Here is a 25240-nt window from a genome sequence, read left to right on the forward strand (position 1 = left end):
CAATTCTTTAAAAATGACCTCTGAATCACAAAGGCCGTAGAATAAACAGTTGAAATTACTAAAAGTAATTTAGCGTAAAGAGTGAGGTATTACGGGGAGGTAAACCCCTCATATCCGTAATAATTTTTGTTCGTTTTAAGTTTTAATGCTGGTCCTTACTTTCAGTTGAAAAAAAACTTTTCATATTTATTTTTCCATTGTTTTTTTAAATACTGCTAGAAAATCCTGCACCCCCTCCCATGAAGTTCCTCCATGGAAATATCCTCCCACGTACCCCCCCCCCCCCCCACACCCAACACCCCCTAAACCAAAAAATCTCCCCGAAAACGTCTGTACGCTTACCAGTAACCATTACTATATGTAAACACAGGTCAAATTTTGTAGCTTGCAGCCCTTCCCTCGGGGACTCTGGGGGAGTAAGTCGTCCCCAAAGACATAGTTGTTAGGTTTTTCGACTATGGTGAATAAAATGGCTATCTCAGAATTTTGATCCGGTGACTTTTGGGAAAAAAGAGTGTGGGAGGGGGCCTAGGTGCCCTCCAATTTGTTTGGTCACGTAAAAAGGGCACTAGAACTTTTGATTTCCGTTAAAATGAGCCCTTTCGCGACATTCTAGGACCACTCAGTTGATACGATCACCCCTGGGGGAAAAAAAACAAAGAAATTAACAAGCATCCGTGATTTGTCTTATGACAAAAAATACGAAATTCCACATTTTTGTAGATTGGACTTTGAAATTTTTTCTATAGGGTTCTCTGATACGCTGAATGCGATGATGTGATTTTCGTTAAGATCCTATGACTTTTAGGGGGTGTTGCCCCCTATTTTCCAAAATAAGGCAAATTTTCTCTGGCTCGTTACTTTTGATGACAAAGACTAAATTCGATGAAACTTATATATTTAAAATCAGCATAAAAGTCCAATTTTTTTATATATATCTTTTAGCATCGAAATTCCGTTTTTTAGAGTTTCGTTTACTATTGAGCCGGGTCGCTCCTTACTACAGTTCGTTACCACGAACTGTTTGATTTAACGTACCAATATACCAAATAGTTAGACAAGATTTCTCATCTCCGATTTTTTAGTTTTATGTTTCTGGTATTTTGAACAAGATTTTTCATTCATAATGCTAAAGATTTTTGTTTCGTTCATTTGTCACTCGGCCCATTTTACCAGCTCAAAAATTTAAAAACCCTGTATTAGAATTAAATAGTTTTCCCTTCCTTTTAGAAATTTTTCCAAACCATCTTGATTCCACGCTATTCTACTTTTTCCTCTATCCAGTCAATATCCACATTCTTTCCAATCTATCCTCAGTATCCATCTTTTCTTAAAAACTGACCTTGAAATTCCGATTCTTATTCATCTTTTTCAACTTGCCAACAATATATCATTTGAGATACTTTATATGCTATCACTTTGAATGCTGTTCATTAATTCAGGCAGATGGCAATTATTTTAAAATGTCAGATAAGGCTTCTAAATTTCCAAACAAAACAAAAAATCACTCTTTGAACTATTGGTTTTAACCATATTATGCATTAAAAGAATTATAATTAAAATTAAAAAAATTAAAACTATAGTTTAAATTTTTTTTGATAAATCGTATACGTGTGACACTTCCTCGCTCTGCACGGGATTGAACCTAAAACCCTTTACCAGTAAGGTCCAGATATTTCCACTACGCTAGCATAAGGTAACAAACTATATTGTTTGGAAGGATGATGGTAATTCGGAGAATTATATATCAAATATCCCTTCCTGATATTATGCTGGTCCAAAGCAGGGTTGCCAACTTGTACACTTTTTGTGTAAAATATATCACAAAAATATATTATGTGACACTTTGGGTGTCAGTTTAATTTCCTCATTTCCCTCCACTTTTTTCTCAGTTATCAAACATATTTAAGCGACATGACAATCATCATTGCAATCCCCATTTCCCATCCAGTTATACTTAACTGGATCGTTGGCAATATACTAGCAAAAGAGCCTCTACAGGCTCTTTAGCTAACAAAAATCTTCTATGTTCTCTTAATATCCATCACAGTTCATAAAAAATTAAAAAAGATCTAAATTTTTTTTCTGTGGAAACAGTGTGCTGAGTTTAAGGTGAGCTTAATTGGTCTGTTGGATGTTTTTAATAAAAACATCCATACTGATAAATTATAATTCATTTTTGAATTGTCTTGGTGTAACTGGACTGTCGTTTTATATTAGCTCGAAAATCGAACATTGGTTTTCGAACTCGATCAATAATCGAAATTGATCGAAAGATCATTCTTTCGATATACCCCTCGATGTCCCCCTCTTTTAAGTTGAAAGATCAACTTGAATTGAATTCTTTTCTTTTTCATCCTTGAAATGTCTGGGTATTGATTTCATATAATTTGTTTTGAAACTAAAATTTCATCTTGAAATATATATATATATATATATATATATATATATATATATATATATATATATATATATATATATATATATATATATATATATATATATAGATATATATATATATATATATATATATATACTAGCTGTTGGGGTGGCGCTTCGCGCCACCCCAACACCTAGTTGGTGGGCGCGCTTCGCGCCCCCCCAAGCCCCCCCGCGCGCGTAAGTCGTTACGCGCCATAATAGTTACGCGCCATTGTAGTTGTGTCCCTATGTCCCACCTGTGAATATAGATATATATATATATATATATATATATATATATATATATATATATATATATATATATATATATATATATATATATATATATATATATATATATATATATATATATATATATATATATATATATATATATATATATGGTTTTAACTACGTAAAACTTGCGAATATACAACATTCTTTGCTGTCCCATTGTCTTTGCATATAAATAGATTGTCAGGTTTACCGACTCTTGAACATGCAACATATAATGGTCCATGGGAAAACAATCTGTATTCAGATCTATACCTCATGATTCTAATGATTGCCCTTGAGCTTTGTTGATGGTGATTGCTAATCGACCATTCCCTGTCCCGGTGTCCCGGTCGTCATTTACATCCCCCATGTTTCCCCCGGTGTCCCCGTTGTAGTTGTGTCCCTGTGTCCCGGTCGTCATTTATATTCCCTGTGTCCCGGTCGTCATTTGTATCCCGGTGTCCCGGTCTGTATATACATTCGTTTTTTAGTTTTGTTTTTCTCCTTTATTTTTTTCCTTTTTTTTTTCTTTTTTAGCTTATTTAGATTTTTAGATTTTTTAGTTTTTTTATTAGTTTTTAGTTTTTTTTTCTTTTTAGTTTTTTTGTCCCGGTCGTCATTTATATCCCCCTGTTTCCCCCGGTGTCCCCGTTGTAGTTGTGTCCCTGTGTCCCGGTCGTCATTTATATTCCCTGTGTCCCGGTCGTCATTTGTATCCCGGTGTACCGGTCTGTATATACATTCGTTTTTCAGTTTTGTTTTTCTCCTTTATTTTTTTCCTTTTTTTTTTCTTTTTTAGTTTATTTAGATTTTTAGATTTTTTAGTTTTTTTAGTTTTTTAGTTTTTTAGCTTTTTTACTTTTTTTATTAGTTTTTAGTTTTTTTGTAGTTTTTGCCTTTTTTTAGTTTTTTCAGTTTTTTTTTAGTTTTTTATTGGTTTTTACCTTTATTTTAGCTTATTTTTCAGTTTTTTCCTTTTTTTTAGTTTTTTTTAGTTTTTAGTTTTTTTAGTTTTTTACTTTTTTTAGTTTTTTTAGTTTTTTTAGTTTTTTAGCTTTTTTATTTTTTTTATTAGTTTTTAGTTTTTTTGTAGTTTTTGCCTTTTTTTAGTTTTTTTAGTTTTTTAGCTTTTTTATTAGTTTTTAGTTTTTTTTTTGTAGTTTTTGCCTTTTTTTAGTTTTTTTAGTTTTTTAGCTTTTTTATTTTTTTTATTAGTTTTTAGTTTTTTTTGTAGTTTTTGCCTTTTTTTAGTTTTTTCAGTTTTGACGTCACCTGATCCAGTTTTTTCAGGTGACGTCACCTGATCCACGATCCACAGATCCACAGACAACTTATTTTTATATATATAGATAGTTTTTTTTTGTTACTTATGTCCTGGTCTTCTTTTAGTTTTTACCTTTTTTAGTTTTTTTTAGTTTTTTAGATGAAAATTTTTTTTAGTTTTTTCCTTTTTTTCTTTTTAGTTTTTTATTGGTTTTTACCTTTATTTTAGCTTATTTTTCAGTTTTTTCCTTTTTTTAGTTTTTTTTTTATTTTTTATTTTTTTTAGTTTTTTACCTTTTTTTAGTTTTTTTAGTTTTTTTAGTTTTTTAGCTTTTTTACTTTTTTTATTAGTTTTTAGTTTTTTTGTAGTTTTTGCCTTTTTTTAGTTTTTTCAGTTTTTTTTTTAGTTTTTTATTGGTTTTTACCTTTATTTTAGCTTATTTTTCAGTTTTTTCCTTTTTTTTAGTTTTTTTTAGTTTTTAGTTTTTTTAGTTTTTTATCTTTTTTTAGTTTTTTTAGTTTTTTTAGTTTTTTAGCTTTTTTATTTTTTTTATTAGTTTTTAGTTTTTTTTGTAGTTTTTGCCTTTTTTTAGTTTTTTTAGTTTTTTAGCTTTTTTATTAGTTTTTAGTTTTTTTTGTAGTTTTTGCCTTTTTTTAGTTTTTTTAGTTTTTTAGCTTTTTTATTTTTTTTATTAGTTTTTAGTTTTTTTTGTAGTTTTTGCCTTTTTTTAGTTTTTTCAGTTTTGACGTCACCTGATCCAGTTTTTTCAGGTGACGTCACCTGACCCATCCACAGACAGACAACTTATTTTTATATATATAGATAAACCTTTATTTAGTATTATTTCCATTTTATTTCGTTAGTCAAGTGTCATTTGCTGTTGTGACACTGCTTTTTCTTTCAAAAAGCGGACCTTGTCCCTGCGGTCCATAATAGAAGTTGGGGCACCCTCGCCATGGGCCACAAATACAGGTGGAGGAGGAATAAGACCCCTCATAACATGGATAAGTTAACATGGTATTCCCTTGATGGTTAGACATCAAACCTTATTGATTATGTTATAGTAAACCGAAGACTGGCACGATCAATACAAGATCCTGGGGTATATAGGAGTGTTGTTATTGATGTTAACAGTAAAGATCACCATCTAGTAGTTTCTTGGGGTTAACTTAAAGGTGAAATTTAGGTAGGGTAACTACCTCTCAGGTAGCTATGGTGTTGGTAGACTCAGGACGAAAATTTGAGAGAAACTTTCCAGGAACAGTTGAATACTAAACTTGAGGGTTGGTAATTTGACAATGTGGAAGATGGTTGGAATAATTTTAGGAAAACTACTTGTGAAGTTTCTGATGGTGTCTTAGGGAAGAAAGTTAGGACTACAACTAGGAATATTAAAGAAAAAGGTTTATGTTTGATAGAGAGGAGAAGGGGCTTGTACAAAAATTATTTGGGTGGTAAATCATGTGAAGGCCAAAGGAATGTAAAGAAAGTGGAGAAAGCATCAAAATATGAATCAAGGAGGCGTGAAGTAGAGGTCATGAATAAAATCGTCGAGGATCTGGAGGATGCAGCGAGACGACATAATAGTAAAATATTGTACTGTCATGTTAATAGATAGAGAGGGAGTAGTCAATCCGGACTTTTACCAGCTAAAGATAGGGACGGGGCCACAATTAGTGATAAAGAAAGAGTTAAAGAGAGATGGACAGAACGATTTGGGAGCGTGCTAAACCGAGATATAGTTGCAGGAAAAGATATAGAGGAAAATGAGTTTGGGAAAAAAAGGAAAATGAGGAAAATGAAGAAAAGTTTGTGGTACCTTGGATATGAAGGAAGATTTGTTTTTTGAGGAAGAATTAGAAAAAAGAAGTACTAAAAAATTAAAAAATAATAAGGCTCCAGGTGCTGATAGTGTTGTAAATGAATTTCTTAAATATGGTGGCTCTATGGTTAGAAATAAGTTACTGAAGATTGTGAATTTGATTTTTGAAAAAGGGGAAGTATCTAATGATTTTAGGAAAACCTTAATTAAACTACTTTATAAGAAAGGTTATAAGAGTGAGTGTGATAATTATCGACGGAAGTCTGGTCTCTGTAGGTAGTAAATTATTTTGTAATATGATGCTTTTTAGACTCAGATATGCTGTAGACAGAATTTTAAAAGAAGAATGGTGGGGTTTTAGAAACGGTAGAGGATGTGTCGACCAAATTTTCACTTTTGGATTAATAATTGAGAAGTGCCTAATTCTTGTATTGTTTACCAGACAAATAGATTAAAGTCATTATTGCTATGTACGAGAATAACACTGCTGCGTTTAAGGTAGGATATGAGGTTAGCAGCTGGTTTTTTATTAAATCAGGAGTTACGCTGGGTTGTGTTCTATCCCCCTTTATATGGATAATTTTGATGGACTTTGTCTTAAGGAGCACAGGAAAGGCAATGTGAGACCACGGAGTTAAATGAGAAGGAAAACTCTCCTGGGCTTAGATTATGCTGATAATTTAAGCCTCCTTGATGTAAATGTGAGCAAAATGAATGAACTTTTATAGGTTTTGTGAGTTCAGGGTGCTAGAATAGGTTTGAAAATTAATGTGAAGAAGTCTAAGTCACTAAGAATAGGAATAAATAGGGAATAGGTAACGTTGGATAAGGAAAAGATTGATCAGGTGGGCAGCTCCACTTAGCTCAGTAGTATTATTACTACTAAGCGACGATGGGAGCAGTTAAGAAGTTAAAAGTAGAATAGCCAAGGCTCAGGGTGTTTTTTTCACTGTTAAAATAAGTTTAGAAGAATAGGTAGGTAAGTCTGCAATCCAAGATTAGAATATTAGGAGCTACAGTGATGACAGTGGTCAAATATGGTTCGGAAGCACGGGTGCTCTGAAAACTGGATACAAATTTGCTAGACATTTTCCAGAAAAATTGCCTACGGATTGTTCTGGGTACCCGGCTGACTGACCGTATTTCAAACAGTAGGCTGTACAAAAAATGTGGTTCAATCCCTCTTTCTAGGGCTATAATGAAAGAAAGTTTGAAATGGCTAGGGCCCGTTGTGCGGATGAAGGATGACAGATTGCCGAAGATTGTCCTTTTCGGCCAACCGTTTAGGGCTAAATGGAAAGCAATTCGTCCTTGTCGTGGGTGGGAGGACGTCATAAAAAGATTTAAAGGAAATGGGAACTTCCTGGGAGGGTGTATATATATATATATATATATATATATATATATATATATATATATATATATATATATATGTATATATATTTATATATATATATATATATATATATATATATATATATATATATATATATATATATATATATATATGTATATATATTTATATATATATATATATATATATATATATATATATATATATATATATATAAATATATATATATATATATATATATATATATATATATATATATATATATATATATATATATATATATAAATATATATACATATATATATATATATATATATATATATATATATATATATATATATATATATATATATATATAAATATATATACATATATATATATATATATATATATATATATATATATATATATATATATATATATATATATATATATATATATATATATATATATTCTTTTATATCGTGCAGTTTGCATAAGAAAAAAAAAAGATTTATTTACACCCACTTTTCGGGGTAAGAAGTCCACTTTGCTCGGCAAAAATTCTCCTTCTGATGTAGCTTTTAGATGATTGCCCTACTTCTTTATCCTACTTCTTTATTATCAATAAGATAAAAAAACAAGTCTTTTAAACTGAAAGTAAAGAGCAACATTAAAACTTGAAGCAAACAGCAATTATTCCGTGTATGAGAGGCAGCCCCCCTAATATACGGGATAATTTTTGTTCGTTTTGGGTTTTAATGTTGCTCCTAACTTTCAGTTGAAAAAACTAAACAATGGGCAAGGGGGGTATGTAAACAATGGGTAAAAAAACTCGGAACCCCTTCCCATGGGCGGTAGTTTGGACCTTGCATTATGCTGAACCAAAATATCTGTTTCCAAATTTTGATGGAATGTCTTCGGGAATGAAAGGAGCGTGGGAGCGGGACTAGTTGCCCTCCAATCTTTTTGGTCACTTAAAAAGGGCACTAAAATTTTCACTTCCGCTTGAATGAGCCCTCTCAATCTTTTAGAGCCATTGGTTTGATACGATCATGCCTATGGAAAATCCCCCAAAACACGTCTCCGTGATATTTCTTCTGGCGAAAACACAGAATTCCACGTTTTTATAGATAGTCACTTGAGACTTCTACTGTAGGGTTCTCTAATATGATGGATCCGATGGTGTGATTTTCATTGATATTGCTTGGCTTTTTGGGGGTATTTCCCCTTTTTGTTTAATTTAAAGCAAATTTTCTTAAGTTCGTAGCTTTTTATGAATAATGATAATCCTACTGAATTCTATATATTTGAAATCAGCATAAAAAGCCAATCTTTTGATGTTTTAATTATTATCAAATTTGTGGGCCGATATACTCATATAACTTTCATGTTGCTAGGGGAAATAGACGCATAATTGAGCTTCAAGTTTTCTTGGAATGGGCGCTAAGATACGGCCGATATTCTAATCATTTAACACGTTTTTTGAAATCCTTTTTTATTTTTAACTAGTGTGATGAAGCTTTCAAGCTTGGGAATAAGATATGCTGACTCTCCGAAATTCGTAATGTACAATAATATAAAATATTTGACAAAATCCTAAAATTACTTATTAGGTAAAAAAAAAACAGAGAAGCGGTACTATTATTCCTTATCTGTAAATGGGTCTCTTATTACGCTTAATTTATAGTTAGAATTTTTTTAGAATGAATTTCAAAACATGAAGACCCTACCTGGGAAATGTAAAGCGCCGCTCATCGAAGTAGAAAATACGATTAGTATGCTAGATGGCGTTGACGGATGTGGTCTACCTTGTGAGCCGCCGCACTACTCTACAGAAGAATTGGACTATATCAGGGCATTAACCTTCTTTGGAATACTCCCTTCACTGCTTGCTAATTTCTTCGTAATGGTAACTTTTAAAACGAATCCCGTTGAATTTTTTTGTTTATTCATATCGGTTAATCTTACATCGATGTCTTGTTACCAACTTATTTTATTTCTGTTTGAATGGACACTATTTAGAAAACAAAATCAAGAAAAAGTGGAAACTTGCAGAAACTTTTTATTTAGAAAATTAACTTATTTTATTCATAGGAAAATAAGTATTTGTATTGTTCTTTTTTTTCACTTTCAACAAGGTTTTTACTGCTTGTTATTTCTGCAAACATTTCTGTGAAATTTGCGGTAACGGAAAAATTCTGGTTACATTTACTTCTTTTTTTACAAAAATAGTCCAAAGATCATGTAATAAGGCCTTCGGGGTGGACAGAATCCTCCAGAGTCGGGGGGGGGGGAGGGTTGTAAGTTATTCTCCAGTGGCATATAAGGTCTTATGGAAGGGGTGGTCATGTGAGCTTTAGAAGATGCTCATTTAATTTGAAATGAATATTTCTAGTTTCCTTTTAAGAGTCAAAAATTATGGAGAGCAATTAGCCCCCCTCTCTGATATCCTCTTTTCCCAAAAAGCATTCAATTGAAATTGCGAGAAAGCCATTTTGTTACCAATAGTCCAAAAGTCAAATAAGAGTGTCTTTAGGGTTGACACAATCCCCCAGAGCCCATGGACAAGGGTTGTAAATTATGTCCGGGACATATAAGGTTTTTATGGAACGTATAGTCGTATAAACTTTGGATCAGACAGAGCTCATTCGACTGGAATTCGGAATTTTTAGTGCCCTTTTTAAGAATCAAAAGTGAAGGGAGGATAATCAGCCCCCCCCCCCAAGCCTATCATTCCCCAATACGTATCTAATCGAAACTTTATGAGAACTATTTTGTTCAGCATTGTTGAAAGGTCTAGTAATTATGTCTGGAAAAACACCCTGGGTCTCGGCTATTCTACTTTTAACATCTTCACTGCACCCACCATCTTTACTAATGATACTAACTAGGTATGTGAAGCTCTCCACTTTATCAGTCTTTTCTTTACCCAGCGTTACCTTTTTATCTTCACTTACTCCTGGCTTTAATGACTTAGTCTTCTTAACATTAATTTCAAACCTATTCTAGCACACTGAATTCGCAAAACCTCTAAAAGTTCATTCATTTTGCTCACATTTTTATTTAGGATGTTTAAATTATCAGTATAATCTAAGTCCAGGTAATTTTTATTTCCCCATTTAATTCCGTGTTCTCCCACTGCCTTTGCTATAAATGGGGATACAACACAACCCTGCTTAGCTCCTGATTCAATGCTGTGCCATTATGAGCCATACTTTAGAAACAAAAGTTTTGACATCCAATAGCCGCCCCTTTAGATGGGCCACCGACGTATACGTAGATTTAAAAAAAAAAAGTGTGAGGGGTAAAATAAATAACAATCCGCTACAAGTATAGTTAAGATCCACTTCATACAATAACAGTACAATACAAATGTTCTTTTAAATTACAATGTAATACAGCTGAAACGATTGGGATGCTTTTCAACAACTCTGTTTTTCGATTTTATTGTCTTGGTGTCTTTTCTTAAACAAAAAAGAAGTTTATATGAAGGTTCAAACAGGAGCTAAAAAGTGCTCTGTTAGAAATATTTGTTCTACTTAAGAAAAAAACAATAAACAGAAATGTTTTTCATGGCATGTTAGCGCTTTCACCGGCTAAGGCACTAGTGTTTCAGGAATTACCATTAGTCTCAGTAGCTTTTTATTTTATGTATTTAATCATTTTATTTTTACTCCCAGATTAAGCTAAAGACTGTGATTAATTAGATTCTATCCTTTAATAGGCTACCTATTTTTTGGATTGGAAAAACGCAAAAAGATTTCCTTCAGTCATGGTGTTTTATCTAAATTTGTGCTTTTTCACGGCAAATATGGTTTGGCTCTGGTCATTTTACCCTGGGATGAGAGACGCAATTACTTGCTGGAAAGATGGCACTGCTCGGAAGGCAGAACCGGTTAGGTAAACTGTTTTATTAAGATGATTTTTCTTCTCTGTATTTTTTTTTTACTGGCTTCACTTTGACACAAGACAATTGAAGAAATAACAACTAAATAGTTCCAAGTACAATTTCCTCAAAGACTCTTTAAATCAAAAAATCCTTACTGTCATCTTCTCCTCCTAAACAAATTATTTAGGATAGGTAGTAGCTCTGTAAGATTCAATCCCTTGAAATTTTCTTAGGAATAGTCCATTTGTTTATCAAAGAAACAGGTAAATGTTCCGGACTCATGATTTTTTAGGGGATCAACCTAAATGATTAAATATTAATTATCGAAGGCCACAAAGATTACAATTTTAATTTTGTACGTAGAAAAAAAGGAAAGTTCATATTCCACAACTTGTGAATTCCCTCAAATTTGGTATTCAAGGATTTCTCAGCCGGTTGACTACAGATCCTAGACTAATGTTGAAATATGAAGTTCAGAATTAATATAAATTAAGTACTTATTTTACAAATGACGTCGCTTTTTTGTAAAGTTGGTATTTAAAGTTTTCTGAAGTTGTTGATCACAAATGGAGGTCATGTGAGTTGGAATATAGGAACATTATTGTGTGGTTACTCCTACCATAAGTGCAACTACTACATACCTACTCTTTTTTAAGAATAACTTCTGTATTCTGCTAAAACTCGTTAGCTAAAATTACTATTATTACTGCATGTAAAACCATTTGAATAACAAAGGAGTGAAATTTGTTTTAAAAAAAGGTTAACCTGACTTCACCTGTCCAAATAACTTTGGATCGAGTTTGGACTTCCGGTGGGCTACACTGGTGCGCTTATCCTTGTTTATCAAGTTTGGATGAGATATGACAATATCTTCTGGTTATGTCCGTTTGAAATTTTTTAGGGATATCATTTCACTCTCTCACATATGTCGGATTGACTGTTGATCTTAAAAGACACAATTAAAACACCAGCACTTAGTTCCCACGAAACTGGCTTGAAATCTGACACTTTTGTTTATGTCATATGTAATTATGTAGTATTATTATATACTCATTATATAATATACTAATTATATAATATGTAATTGGTAAAATTCTAGTTAATTGACTTCTTGTTATCTCGGAAAGGGTTTAGGTTAGGAAAATGAAACTTTCAGGGATGGGTCTATAGGCTAAAGTATGTCCCAGGAAGGTATTTTGAAGTACCTAGCTCCACTCCTTCTCCCTCTAGAAGGCCCTGACCTTTGATGACCTTTAAAAATATGTGTGTTATAAAAGTGAAACCTTGCAAAAGAGATCTTCTGCTTAATTGAAGTACAACAAAATTGTTTTCAGCTTTAAAACTCTGCTCAATCCCATTTTATAGTGTTTTAAAGACTTGCAAATACATTTCCTAAGTTTTGAAAAAAAACAACATTGATATGGCTCAAAATTTTACTCAAATAACAGGAATTGCATTTTCAGAACTAAAGGCAGAGAAAAAGCAACTAGAAACTGAAAATTTCAATAGGTATAAACCTGTCATGTAGGCAAATTTTAGGGCAGTCTAGAGGGAGAAGGAGTGGAAGTAGCTACTTTAAAATACCTTCCAGGGACATACTTTAGCCTGTAGACCCACCCCTGAAAGTTTCATTTTCCTAACCTAAACCCTTTCCGAGATAGCAAGAAGTCAATTAACTAGAATTTTACCATGTAATTTGATAACATCAAATTCGGAATCCCCTCCTCCTCTAGAGACTGCACTGTATTAGGGTACCCAAAAAGCTAGACTAAGACACTAGATTCTACTGCTCATCAAATTTGGCTGGACTTTGATTATATTGGGGTGGAGGTGGAGCTTGCGTAGCTGTGTTGGCCTCAGGCAGTTTCGTGCTGATGTAGGCTGTTTAGTAATAGGAGTAGTAGCAGTAATTTATTATTGTTCTGTGATACAGTTATGACTTTGTTCAATATTGTTCTCCAAAATAAAAAAATTTATTTACAAAGTAGCAATTCTAAACAAATTTGCACTTTATAAAAAAAAAAAAAATGATCCAACAGACAGTCAACCAATTAAAATTACCAACAATGTTAAAAAAAATATTACCAACAATATTAAAAATATCATAAGTAGAAATAGTCAACTAGACAAAATGAAGACTCTATACGATCAAACATCGAATACGAAAAAAAGAAGAAAAAGCACTATGAAGCAAGGGAAAAAATGGAAAAACAACATGTAAATAATTCAAAAACAGATGAATGTAAGCTTAGGAACTTTGAACATCGCACCCCTAGGAACATGGATTTTTTTTTGTAATATGAGGGTTAGAAAACTATCTCCATATACTTTGTGTCTGAACTTCGAGTACGCGTTTTCATTTCTTTCTCTTAGCGTATCAATCTGCTTAGTTTGCTTAGAGAGGGTAATTTTGTCTTTGGTTAAAATAAAATTTAAAGTGAGCTTTGTTGAAAGTATTTTAAAAGTTAAAAAATTATTTTGGTAATTGCCATAGTTTATTATCAAAATGTTTAAAGGAAAATTTTTGCTATTTCCAATCTTAATCAAAACCCCAAATTTTTAAATAAATATACTAAAATGAATTTATTCACTCTTGAAGCATTTTTATATGGCGCACGCTTCAAGAAGGCTGATTTCGGTTAGGTAGTTCCAGTTCCAAAAATTGTAGGGAGGTATATGGACTAACAACAAGTCCTTTCACCTCTTTGACTTCTTCTTCAGAAAAACTAGCTACTGGAAGCGCTATTCTGCTCCAGTCTGCGAACAATGGATATATACGATTATGAACAATAATAAACTGTTATTGATTGTGGGAAGTGCGAGTACCTGAGCTACCTGTCCCCAGCAGTTTAAGGCACTAGGCCGGCCGGTACCAATACGGCTCTTCCTACTCATTCCCGCTCTCTTCTGCACAATCAAAAACTATGGATAAATTGCGTCCCATTAAAAATTGACTTCTTCAAGCTTTAATCCTTATTAAACAATATTTCTCTTCTTTAAGGTATCAATTGCTGCCTTAAATATCTTACGATCAATTTCCCATGGCAGGTTAGAATCCAGGATAGCTGTATAAGTATTTGGAATCTTAGCCAAGGAGCAGAAACGCTTAAGAGCAACAGTCTCCTCACTCTGAGCCTGGCAATCAAATAAAATATGCTGGATTGTTTCATCTGCTGAAAAGCAGACTCGGCATAAAAGGGAATGATATAGCTTCCAATTAAATAACAAGCTATTTAGAAGTAGGGCACCTGATTTCAGTCGGTAATATAGCACTGTATTTAATCTTGTATGAAATGGAGATAACATTAATGTACTGTGATTAACTTTGGATCTTTGCCTGATAATATCTCGTGAATTGAGGTCAGAGGAAGGACTAGGAGATAACATGGAAGCCTTTGCTGCTAGAGAATCAGCCATATCATTATATTTTATACCTTTATGACTAGGAACATGTTGAAAATAAACTTCATTTTCCTTGATCTTAAGATTAAGAAGCTGTCTTCTAATATTATATAAATCTTTGTCATTAGCAATTCTATTAATATTTTGGATCAGTAGTAATGCTGATTTAGAGTCAGAGAGACAGAGTATATTTTCAGATTCAATGTTATAATTTATAAGAGCATCCAAGGCCAGGCGGATGGCACATAATTCAGCAGACAGGATAGAAGATCCCAATGGGAGAGGAGAATAAATATTCAAATTCAGGGATGGGATACATGCTCCTGCTCCAGCTCTTTCCCTCTGGACGGATCCATCAGTATATATTTTTCTATAGTTGGGGTAGGCCTTTGAGATGTGTTCAGCCAAAATAGTCTGGATCTCATAATTAGGAATCAAATCTTTACTAATAGAGATAAGTTCTACTTGACAGCTTGGAGGACTCATTTCCCATGGGGGGGACTCAGTAAAGGGATATGCATGAAGCGAATGTTGATTCCAGTTTGGGACCTCCAGTTGAAACTGATTCCATGATGAATGGGCATTGGGACAGGCTGACTTCTCAGCAAAGGTATGTGCATATACAGCATGCTTGGCTCCATAAGCCTGGATTTGCGAGAAATACTTTATCCTTAGACTAGATGCTCTTTCACTTAGGGACACCAATCCCGACAGTGTTCTTAACTTTGACAGAGGAGTATGCTTATGCACACCCAAAGCTATTCGAATAGCAGAATTTTGTAAAGATTCAAGGATTTTGAATGAGGATGGGGGACGAGCTGAAAATATTTGAATCCCATATTCTATATTTGAACGAATATATAATTTATAAAAATCCAAAATAATCTTTGGGTGACATCCCCACTTACTTCCAGCAAGTCTTTTTAGAATACAAAGTCTCTGAATAATCAGAGATTTCAAAGAATTAATATGTTCATGCCACTGCATTTTAGAATCCATTAATAAACCAAGTAACTTCACTGAATTGCTATATGGGATCTCCCTTGAGAAAATTGTCAGTGGATTAGGAGGATCTAGAGTACCATTAGTAAATATAATGGCTTTAGTTTTGCTGATTGATATTGGGAAGCCAAATGCTAAAGAGAATCTCTGGACTAGACTTATATCATGTTGAATAAGGCTTTGAAGAAGGCTAATATCCCTTCCTGACTTCCAAATGATCAAATCATCTGCATAAAGGCCAAATGATGCATGAGATACTTGAAATTCAGAAACATACAAGTTGAATAGAAGAGGACTCAATATTGCACCTTGAGGAAGTCCTCTCGTAATGGGGCATTGCTCACTTCTAGACTGATTTACTTGAACGTAAAAATATATATCAGTTAGAAAAGACTTTATAAAACTTATAAAAGGATACGGGAAGTCAAGATTTATTAGGATTTCCAATAATTTATTGTGGACTACATTTCCATAGGCATTCGACCAGTCAAACAGAACAGCCATTGTGACATGTCTTTTTTTGAGGGAGTTACAAACATCAGTTTCTAGCCGGGTAATGTTATCTAAAGAGCTATGTCCTTTTCTGAAACCTGTTTGTTCACTAGGAAAGAGATTGTTGACTTCAGAAAACCACTCAATTCTTGATAAGACAAGCCTTTCCAGAACTTTACTAAAGGAAGGTAATACTGATATAGGACGGTAAGACTTGAGATCATTAGATGAATAAGAAGGTTTTACAGCTGGGAATACCTGAGCAATCTTCCAGGCATCTGGGAACTTTTGACTTGACCAAATAAGATTATAAAGACTTAAGAGGGCTGTATGAAACACCTTTGGGGACTCAAGAATCCACTTCATATAAATACCGTCATAACCTGGGGAAGACTTGATGTTAAGAGAATTAAGTGCTACACAAAATTCATCTTGGGAAAAAGGTTTCATCAGAGTTCCCTTATAAGAACAGGTAAGAGGGAGATTACAAAAAGGAGGTCGGCTGGGATGAAAATCTGAGCAATCGTTTTTAAAAACATTGGTAAACAGATCTGCCTTCTTTTTATCTGATACAATTGGATATCCATCCTGAATGATATCATATCTACGGTCATCATTAGGCTGCTTTCCACTATTTAGTTGGCTAATGAAATTATGGACCTTTGAAATTGGGGTTCTGAAACTGATACTTGAGCTGAAATTCAGCCATGTACTCTGTTTAGCTCTCCTACAAATTAGTTTCACCTTAGCACATGACTGCTTATAAAAGATTGCTGTTGACTGAGATGGGTGCTTTTGAAACATTTTACGAGCCTTTCTTTTTGCCAGAACTGCAACCCTACACTCATCATTCCACCAATTCTTGGGTCTTTTGGAGCCATTGTAAAAACGTACCCTAGTCATTGGAATTGCCGATTTAGCTGACTCCAGCAGGATTGATCTCAAATTAGACTCAATGGCATTAATATCATAATTAGGAGAAACAAAGGAAAAATCTACTTCATTTAATATCTCACGAAAAAGGGACCAATTACCTTTGGAGTTGATAAATGTAGGGACGTAGGGTTTGGGAGTGTAGCATAAATCTTGAAATGATGTAAGAATTGCACAATGATCAGATTGGAGAGACGACACCTTTACCATCTGAACTAAATCATAATATGAAGAAGGACCTAGAAGCAAATCTATAGTTGAGAAAGAGTTAGAAGAAATATTATACCTGGTCTGAAAGTCAAATGGAGTGAAAATCAAGGTGTCAGGAAAATTGGACAATATGTACTCTATTCCTCTTCCTGCTTTGTTGCTACCTGCTGATTGTTCCCAGAGAGGACTGTGGGCATTAAAATCACCAAAAATAAAGGTATTATTACCTGATAATTCTGTTTCCAAGATACTTTGGATGTCCTTACTCCCACATGGATTATAAAAGGATTTTATGGCAAGATGGTTACCATTAGCTAAGGTAATTAATATGCCTACAACATCTATTTCATCCCTGTAGATAGTTAAGGGTTGAGGGGAGTGTTGGATTGAATCATGAACAAAAATTGCCACACCCCCTCCCTTTCTGTTAGTTGATCTATCCTTCCTGTAGCACTTGTACCCAGGCATTTTGATTTTCTTGTACTGATGAAGATTAGTCTCTTGTAGACAAATAATTCCAATTCTCTTATCATTTGCACATTGGATAAGATCAGCAAGTTTATTTGAATTTAAAGAGACGCAATTCCATTGTAGGATCTGCAGCTTAGTTAACATAGGAAGGGTTGAATAGGTGACATGCATGATATTTTGAGAGAATGGATGATAATTCTGTTCCTATTTCATTGAAAATAGAATTGGAAAAGTAGTATTCTGCAATTTCTTTTGTTATACTGGCTTTTTTATCTTTAGCCATATTTGATTGTAATATTAGGTCCACTAATGCAACATATTTAATTAAATTAGTAATATGAGGTCCAACTCTATCTTGCATAGTTATGGCTTGAGTAGAAATATTAGGAAAAGCTGCCACTCTTTCAGACCAAGATTTAGGCTTAGTTTTAGGATTGTTGAGGGATGGGCTAGCTTCAGCCACCTTGGGATGCTCCTTAGCCAATGGAGGGTAAGAAGTCTCAGTAGGAGGTATGAGTGCCTGATTTGGGTGGTTCTTGTGGACCTGTAGCCAGGGTTTTTGAGGAAGGGCTAAATTCCCTTCTTTGGCCTCATTACCTCTTGGACCTGATGGTACTTTGGACCGCTTGGCCAGCTCCATTGCAGCTATTGGGAAAGGAACATTTTCTTGAAGAGCAATCTTTAAAACCTTAGCTCGTTGAACATATTTAGGACATGAATTGTGATCTGTTGATTGATGTCTACCATCACAGTTTGTACATTTAGGCACTTCAGTGCATCTACTTTCTGTAGACAGGGAGTGATTACCAAGGCAATTAGGGCACCCTGGCACAGAAGAAGAACAATACTTAGATGAGTGACCAAGCTTAAAACATTTTGAGCATTGAAGAGGTTTTTCTTGGTATATTTTATGAGCTTTTTGCTGACCAAAAAGGAATACTGAGTCAAATTGGGAACTAGCAGGTAAGATAAAGAGGACACTCTTACTACTTCTTGTTCCCTTAGAATCTAGTTTGCCCATACGATGAACATCCAGAACCTCCAGCATTTCCCCCTTATTGTTCATAAGGCCATCTTTCAAGTCGTCATTTGACAGTTCCGATGGTATGTTGTACAGTACTATTTTCTGAGAATTTTTCAGGGTTGGTTTCCACCATTCAGGTGTAACAGGGATATTGCCAATTTTATTTAGGCTAAGGGCTTTGTAGGCTTCATTTCTGTCTAGAAACATAACCATTAGTGAACCATCTCTGTTCACATTCACAGTGAAGCTGCATCTAAAAGTTTTGAAAAGATTCATTCTAATGTTAGTAATATTTTTGATAGAGAAGGATTGATCTTTTACTGTTGGAGCAAAAAGGATAATGGATTTGTCCTTTATCTCCACAGCTGGATTTGGGTTTGAGAGTCCCATTATTTCAGGAGGACTCATAGAAGGTTTTTTTCGTTTCTGTTTTCTGCCTACTGTCTGAAAATCCTCATTTAGCAGGTTGTCAGTTTCAGAGATTGGTGGCTCAGAGATAGTAATCATGGTTTCATTCAGGCTATCATCATTGGATATTGGAGATACAACAATAGGAATATCAGCTTCTGATAACCAATTAGATGCTTGGCCCCCTTCCCTGAGGGGGCTAGAAGTGTTAGGAAACATTGGGTTCAGTAAAGGGGAAATTCCAGAAACTCTAACCACGCAATAGATTTATATGAAAAGGCAAAATAATACTTCTCAAACAAAAGGAGTAGCAAGAGCTTTAGTTCCTTTCACTCAGAAAATAAATGAAATCAATAATATAAATTTTTTGTTAAAAACGTGTTTTAATTTCGAAAAAGCTCTTTAGTTGCTTCACGAATGTTAAAGTTAAAAGGCTAGGTAGGGTTGGCGATTGTAGATTTTCAAAAGGGTTTGCTGAAGGTGTTTCTTGCAAATATGGAACGGTAAAAGAAGTGCTAGCTGGGGCACTTCCACAATCAGAGTGGGTGAAACAATTCTTGGCATTGTATTTTGTAATGCTAAAAAATTGCTGGTTTTCTACTTACTGATTTGGTTTAGTCATAATGGAGCTAGTGTAAATTGTTATCTTTCTCTGAAAGATTTTGGTAAAATTTCTACTACTGTTCCTAATCTAGGCTTCTATGCTGCTTTTCTTAATCTAGTACATAAAAAAAGGCCATAACATAACCATCTATTTCGTATTTCAGCAACGAAACGTTTCATTGTACATTTTCCTTCATTTTATTTTATTCGCCGTCCATGACTGCTTTTGTTTGTCTTGCTGCGTTAGCCTATGCTTGGTATCAGCTGTCTCTACATCAGGCCAAAGGTATGTGTTTTTCTAATCTTTTATGCATATTTACTATCTTTATAAGTGAGCAATAATTGTATATATACTTATATATTTATTTATTTTTCGGGAAAATTGGCGTACTGGAATATTCTGACCTAAAAAAAAGGATCTAGATAGGTCAGAAATTTGAGAAAATTCGTTAAGATTCTTGATTTTAGAAAAAAAATTATGTGAGTGACGTCATTTTTATATGCATCAGTATTGCAATGACGTTGTCATACTTGTCACCCTTATGTGGAAAAATTGAAAATTTTCATGCACGGAAAATTTTCTTGCACTTCCATTAAAATGTTTAAAGAGCAAAACACTGGTAATGGCAAAGTTATTTGTATATATTTTGACAAGGGAATTCGAAAACCTTAAAAAAGGAAACCAAGAATTTGAAGCTTAGTAGATTTTCGTTGTAAGAAGTCGGACCTGATCCAATAATCAAATATCATTGAAAGGAAGCAATATGAAAGGACATTAAATTGCGTAAAGAGCAAAAAACTGGTAATGGCAAAACTATGTATATATATTTTAACAAGCGATTACAACAATTCGAAAACCTTAAAAAAGAAAACCAAAAGTTTGAAGCTTAGTAGAAATCGTTATTAGAAAAGACCATTACCGAATTTCATTTGTTTTAAGTATAAGCAATATCTTTTTAAGACAGGAAAAAAGTTGAAAAAATTTTTAATTAGTTTTTTTTTTTTAGATAAAATCAAATCGCCAAGTGATTAAGCTTTCAGGATTGAACCCAACCAGTTATATAATGTCAATAGGAAGGCCCAAAGACCAAAATTTGCAATTATTACAAATGATGATTCTCTATTTTTACAAGGGATTACAACAATGCAAAAACCTTGATAAAGAAAACCAAATGTTTGAAGATTAGTACATATCGTTGTTAAAAATCGGACTAGCTTCAATAGTCAAATATCTTGAAAAGAACATTATGAAAAGACATTAAATTGCGTAAAGAGCAAAAACTCGTAATTGGAAAAACATTTCTATGTATTGTAACAAAGGATTCAAAAACCTTAAAAAAGAAAACCTTGTTAAACGCAACCGATTTTATAATGTCAGTAGGAAGGCCCAAAAAACCAAAATTTGCAATTATTACAAACAATGATCCTCTATTTTTACAAGGGATTTCAACAATTCAAAAACCTTAATAAAGAAAACCTAATGTTTGAAGATTAGTACATATCGTTGTTAAAAATCGGACTAGTTTGAATAATCAAATATCTTGAAAAGAACATTATGAAAAGATATTAAATTGCGTAAAGAGCAAAACTCGTAATTGCAAAAACATTTCTATGTATTGTAACAAGGGATTCAAAAACCTTAAAAAGGAAAACCCTATTAAACGCAACCGATTTTATAATGTCAGTAGGAAGGCCCAAAAACCAAAATTTGCAATTATTACAAACAATGATCCTCTATTTTTACATGGGATTACTACAATTCAAAAACCTTAAAAAAGAAAACCAAAAGTTTGAAGATTAGTACATATCGTTGTTAAAAATCGGATTAGCTTCAATAATCAATAATCTTGAGAAGACTTTAGTATGAATAGACATTAAATTGCGTAAAGAGCAAAAAACTGGTAATTGCAAATGCGTATGTTTTAACAAGTGATTACAACAGTTCAAAAACCTTATAAAATAAAAACAAAATTTGAAGCTTAGTAGATATCATTGCTAGAATTCGGACTTGCTTTAATTATTAAATATCTGTACAGCATATTGTTTGCGGTTAGAAGACAAGCGACAAAGAAAATCCACATATAGAAGCCTGCGACGTGCCGAGTGCCAGGGCCTGGCAGTGAAGCCGCCCGACTCCTTCAAAATTGACTCTATCTCTTAACTCTGCTTTTTAAAACAGTAAGAAACCTTAGCGTAAAGAGCGGGGCGTTGAGGAGGAAAAGCCCCTTTCATATACGGAGTAATTTCTGTTCGTTTTAAGTTTTAATGTTGTTCCTTACTTTCATTTAAAAAAACTAGTTTTTTTATTTTATTTCTGGACGTTTTTGAATTAATGCATGTTTTGATCTTGGCTCTCCGCACACAAATAATTAAAATGAAATTTGTATATTAATTAAGTGCAATTAATCGGAAGATTTTGAGAAAAAAGGAGCGAGGGAGGAGGCCTAGTTGCCGTCCAATTTTTTGATCACTTAAAAAGGCAACTAGAACTTTTAATTTTTTCACGAACATTTTCATTGGTAAGAAATATACGTAACTTTTATAATTAACTTACGTAACGAACTTCTACATTCGTATGTTTTTATTGCGTATATGAGGGGGTTCACCCCTCGTCGATACTTCGCTCTTTACACTAAAGCTTAAATTTTGTCCCAATTCTTTAAAAATGACCTCTGAATCACAAAGGCCGTAGAATAAACAGTTAAAATTACTAAAAGTAATTTAGCGTAAAGAGTGAGGTATTACGGGGAGGTAAACCCCTCATATGCGTAATAATTTTTGTTCGTTTTAAGTTTTAATGCTGGTCCTTTCCTCCATGGAAATATTCTCCCACGTAACCCCCCCCCCCACACCCAACACCCCCTAAACCAAAAAATCCCCCTGAAAACGTCTGTACACTTACCAGTAACCATTACTATATGTAAACACAGGTCAAAGTTTGTAGCTTGCAGCCCTTCCCTCGGGTACTCTGGGGGAGTAAGTCGTCCCCAAAGACATAGTTGTTAGGTTTTTTGACTACGGTGAATAAAATGGCTATCTCAGAATTTTGATCCGGTGACTTTTGGGAAAAAAGAGTGTGGGAGGGGGCCTAGGTGCCCTCCAATTTGTTTGGTCACGTAAAAAGGGCTCTAGAACTTTTGATTTCCCTTAAAATGAGCCCTCTGGCGACATTCTAGGACCACTCAGTTGATACGATCACCCCTGGAAAAAAACAAATAAACACGGATCCGTGATCTGTCTTCTGGCAAAAATACAACAGGGTTCTCTGATACGTTGAATCTGATGGTGTGATTTTCGTTAGGATTGTATGACGTTTAGGGGGTGTCTCCCCCTGTTTTCTAAAATGAGGCAAATTTTCCCAGGGTCATAACTTTTGATGGGTAAGACTAATGTTGATGAATCTCCGTAAGAGCGACCGGGTCGCTCCTTACTACAGTTCGTTACCACGAACTGTTTGATATACAGAATATCCTGGTTGCAGCCATTTTTCTTGATTTTCAAGCCAATATATTTCCCTTGTTGTTCTAGCCAAGGGACGGTAAGTTTCCTATATAGGCGCTTCAGACAAGGCGGTTCTAATAGTGTACTTCTTGTTTTGATCTGACTTTTTTTTGGAGTTATGGGTTACTATATTTCTAAGTATTGGATGTGATCATCTTTTACTAGGTTGCTAGCTACTGCTGCAACCCAGATGTAAGGGAAAAACAACAAATAATTGAAATATTAGGATTTTACCCACCTCATCCACAGCGAAACTGGAGAACTCCTGGAGGTAAAATAAAAGAAAAAAGTAGTGACTTGGACAAGTGCAGTCCCTGTGCTTCTATTTTAAATGCCTCTGAATAGTCTTTCTGAATGGAAAAACCTTAAAGTCACTTTTCTTGCGTATCTTGTGTTTTTGATCTTATCCTATCCATTTAGATAGGATAAGATCTCTTTTACACTAGGGCTGATAAACTGGGCCATTTCAATTTTGGATAAATATTGAAACACTGGTATTCCTTTAAGAATACTTTCATTCGTTGTTCGAACAATCATGCAGTTCTTTAGTTTATTTACAAAAATTTGTTATTTGAACGTTGAAGTTTATGGTAATGTCGGAAGCAATGTGTCATGTAGTACTTTAAAGATCTTTAAGGTGCCTGGATATAATTCTTGTATAAAGAAGAAAATGCATAAAAACCGAGAAATAATTAAAATAGAGACTGTATGGCAGTTTCTAGTTCTTGGAATTTTGTGTTGTAATCAATGGAAATGTAATCATCATCGATTTGTTGGACTATTGTACCAACTGCTTGATTTGTGTGGCTTGATCTCATAGTTTGGCCTTAAATTGGCAAGATTTGGTCTGTGATTATTATAGCGTTGATTACTAGGAGCTTTCCAATTTTTGTTATTTCTTCGGCAACACTGGTTGTTCAAATTATAGTTTTTCTGGTAAGTTGTTTCTTCAATATTGTAACTCTGGTGATGTTTTCGATATGCATTTCTACGAGCTTGAGTATTTGATTGTGCTTTACTTTTCTGAGTTTCTTTGTGAATTTCTCCAAACTTAGCTTTTCTTTTTCTTGCAATATCGGCCTCAGTGAAACAATTTGTAGCCTCTTCATACCAAACTAAGGGAATAGTTTTTTCATTGTTAATCTTTGGATGTAAATTTTCTATTGATTGCGTGTAGGTCTGAGTCTTTCTTTGGGCTCCTTTGGGAATTTCCCCAAACTTAGCTTTTCTTTTTCTAGCTATATCGGCCTCAGTGAGACAACTTTTGGCTTCTTCATTCCAAACTAAGGAAATGATTTTTCCATTGTTACTTTTTGGATGTAAATTTTCTAGTTTCTTTTTACTTTCAGAATTTTTTTTGTCATTCTTGTGTTCACCATATGCCTCTTTTAATTTGATATTTTCTGATTTTCCTGCACCTCTGTAATCCATCAAAAGAGGTTTTGAAAATTTTTCAAACGTTCGATTGTTGGAAAGGTTGATCTTATCCAGATGTTTTTGACCAGACACATTTCTTTCATTTTGAGCGTTTGGTTGAGCCTGTATGATACTCTGGGCTTCAAGAAAACTTCCACAACATCCGACTTTTTGCTTCTCTTCAACATCGGTCTTAGTGATACAACTTCCATTGTTTTCTTCTCGAATAGCCAAAACAAGGTTTCCATCGTAACCCTTTGGATGCAAGTTACGTAGATATTCTGATTTGTTTAGATTTTCTGAAGCTTCGTTGTCATGTTCAACATACGTATTTTGTATATTGATGTTTTCTGGCTGTTTATCTCCTCTGTCAGCTGTTTGAAGGGGTTTTGGAGATTTTTGAAAGACCAGATTGGTAGATGAGCCAGAGTTATCCAGATCTATGTTTGTCTGAAGTTTGTTTGCCCCACATATAGGAAATTGTCCTTGACTAAAAGGATGTATGTTATTTTGCTCTACCGGAACAATGCTGTTAATCTGACATTCATTGGTTCCACATTTTTGTGAAGAGCCTCCTGAACAGGTGTTGTTGCTATTTATACAGTCAGAGTGGGTGAAGTGAGCCTCTTCTTTCCAAACTAAGGGAATAATTTTTCCATTGTTAGTCTTTGGATATAAATTTTCTGGTTTCCTTTTACTCTCGGAAAATTTTTCGTCATTCTGGTGTTCAGCATATGCCTCTTTTGATTTGATATTTTCTAGTTGTCCAT

The 25240-nt window shown here is 33.8% G+C and overlaps 1 protein-coding gene across 1 annotated transcript in view; it reads left to right on the forward strand.

Moving 5' to 3' along the window:
- Positions 1-25240, forward strand: part of LOC136038749 (protein smoothened-like) — a gene marked incomplete in the record, with an annotated part of 120216 nt that overhangs the window by 24141 nt on the left and 70835 nt on the right. The window contains 3 exon segments of the mRNA XM_065722106.1: positions 8822-9028; positions 10844-11019; positions 19718-19839. Coding sequence (XP_065578178.1) covers positions 8822-9028; positions 10844-11019; positions 19718-19839 — 505 coding nt within the window.

Source organism: Artemia franciscana, chromosome 18 (assembly GCF_032884065.1).
Source record: "Artemia franciscana chromosome 18, ASM3288406v1, whole genome shotgun sequence".
NCBI classification, from domain to species: Eukaryota; Metazoa; Arthropoda; class Branchiopoda; order Anostraca; family Artemiidae; genus Artemia; species Artemia franciscana.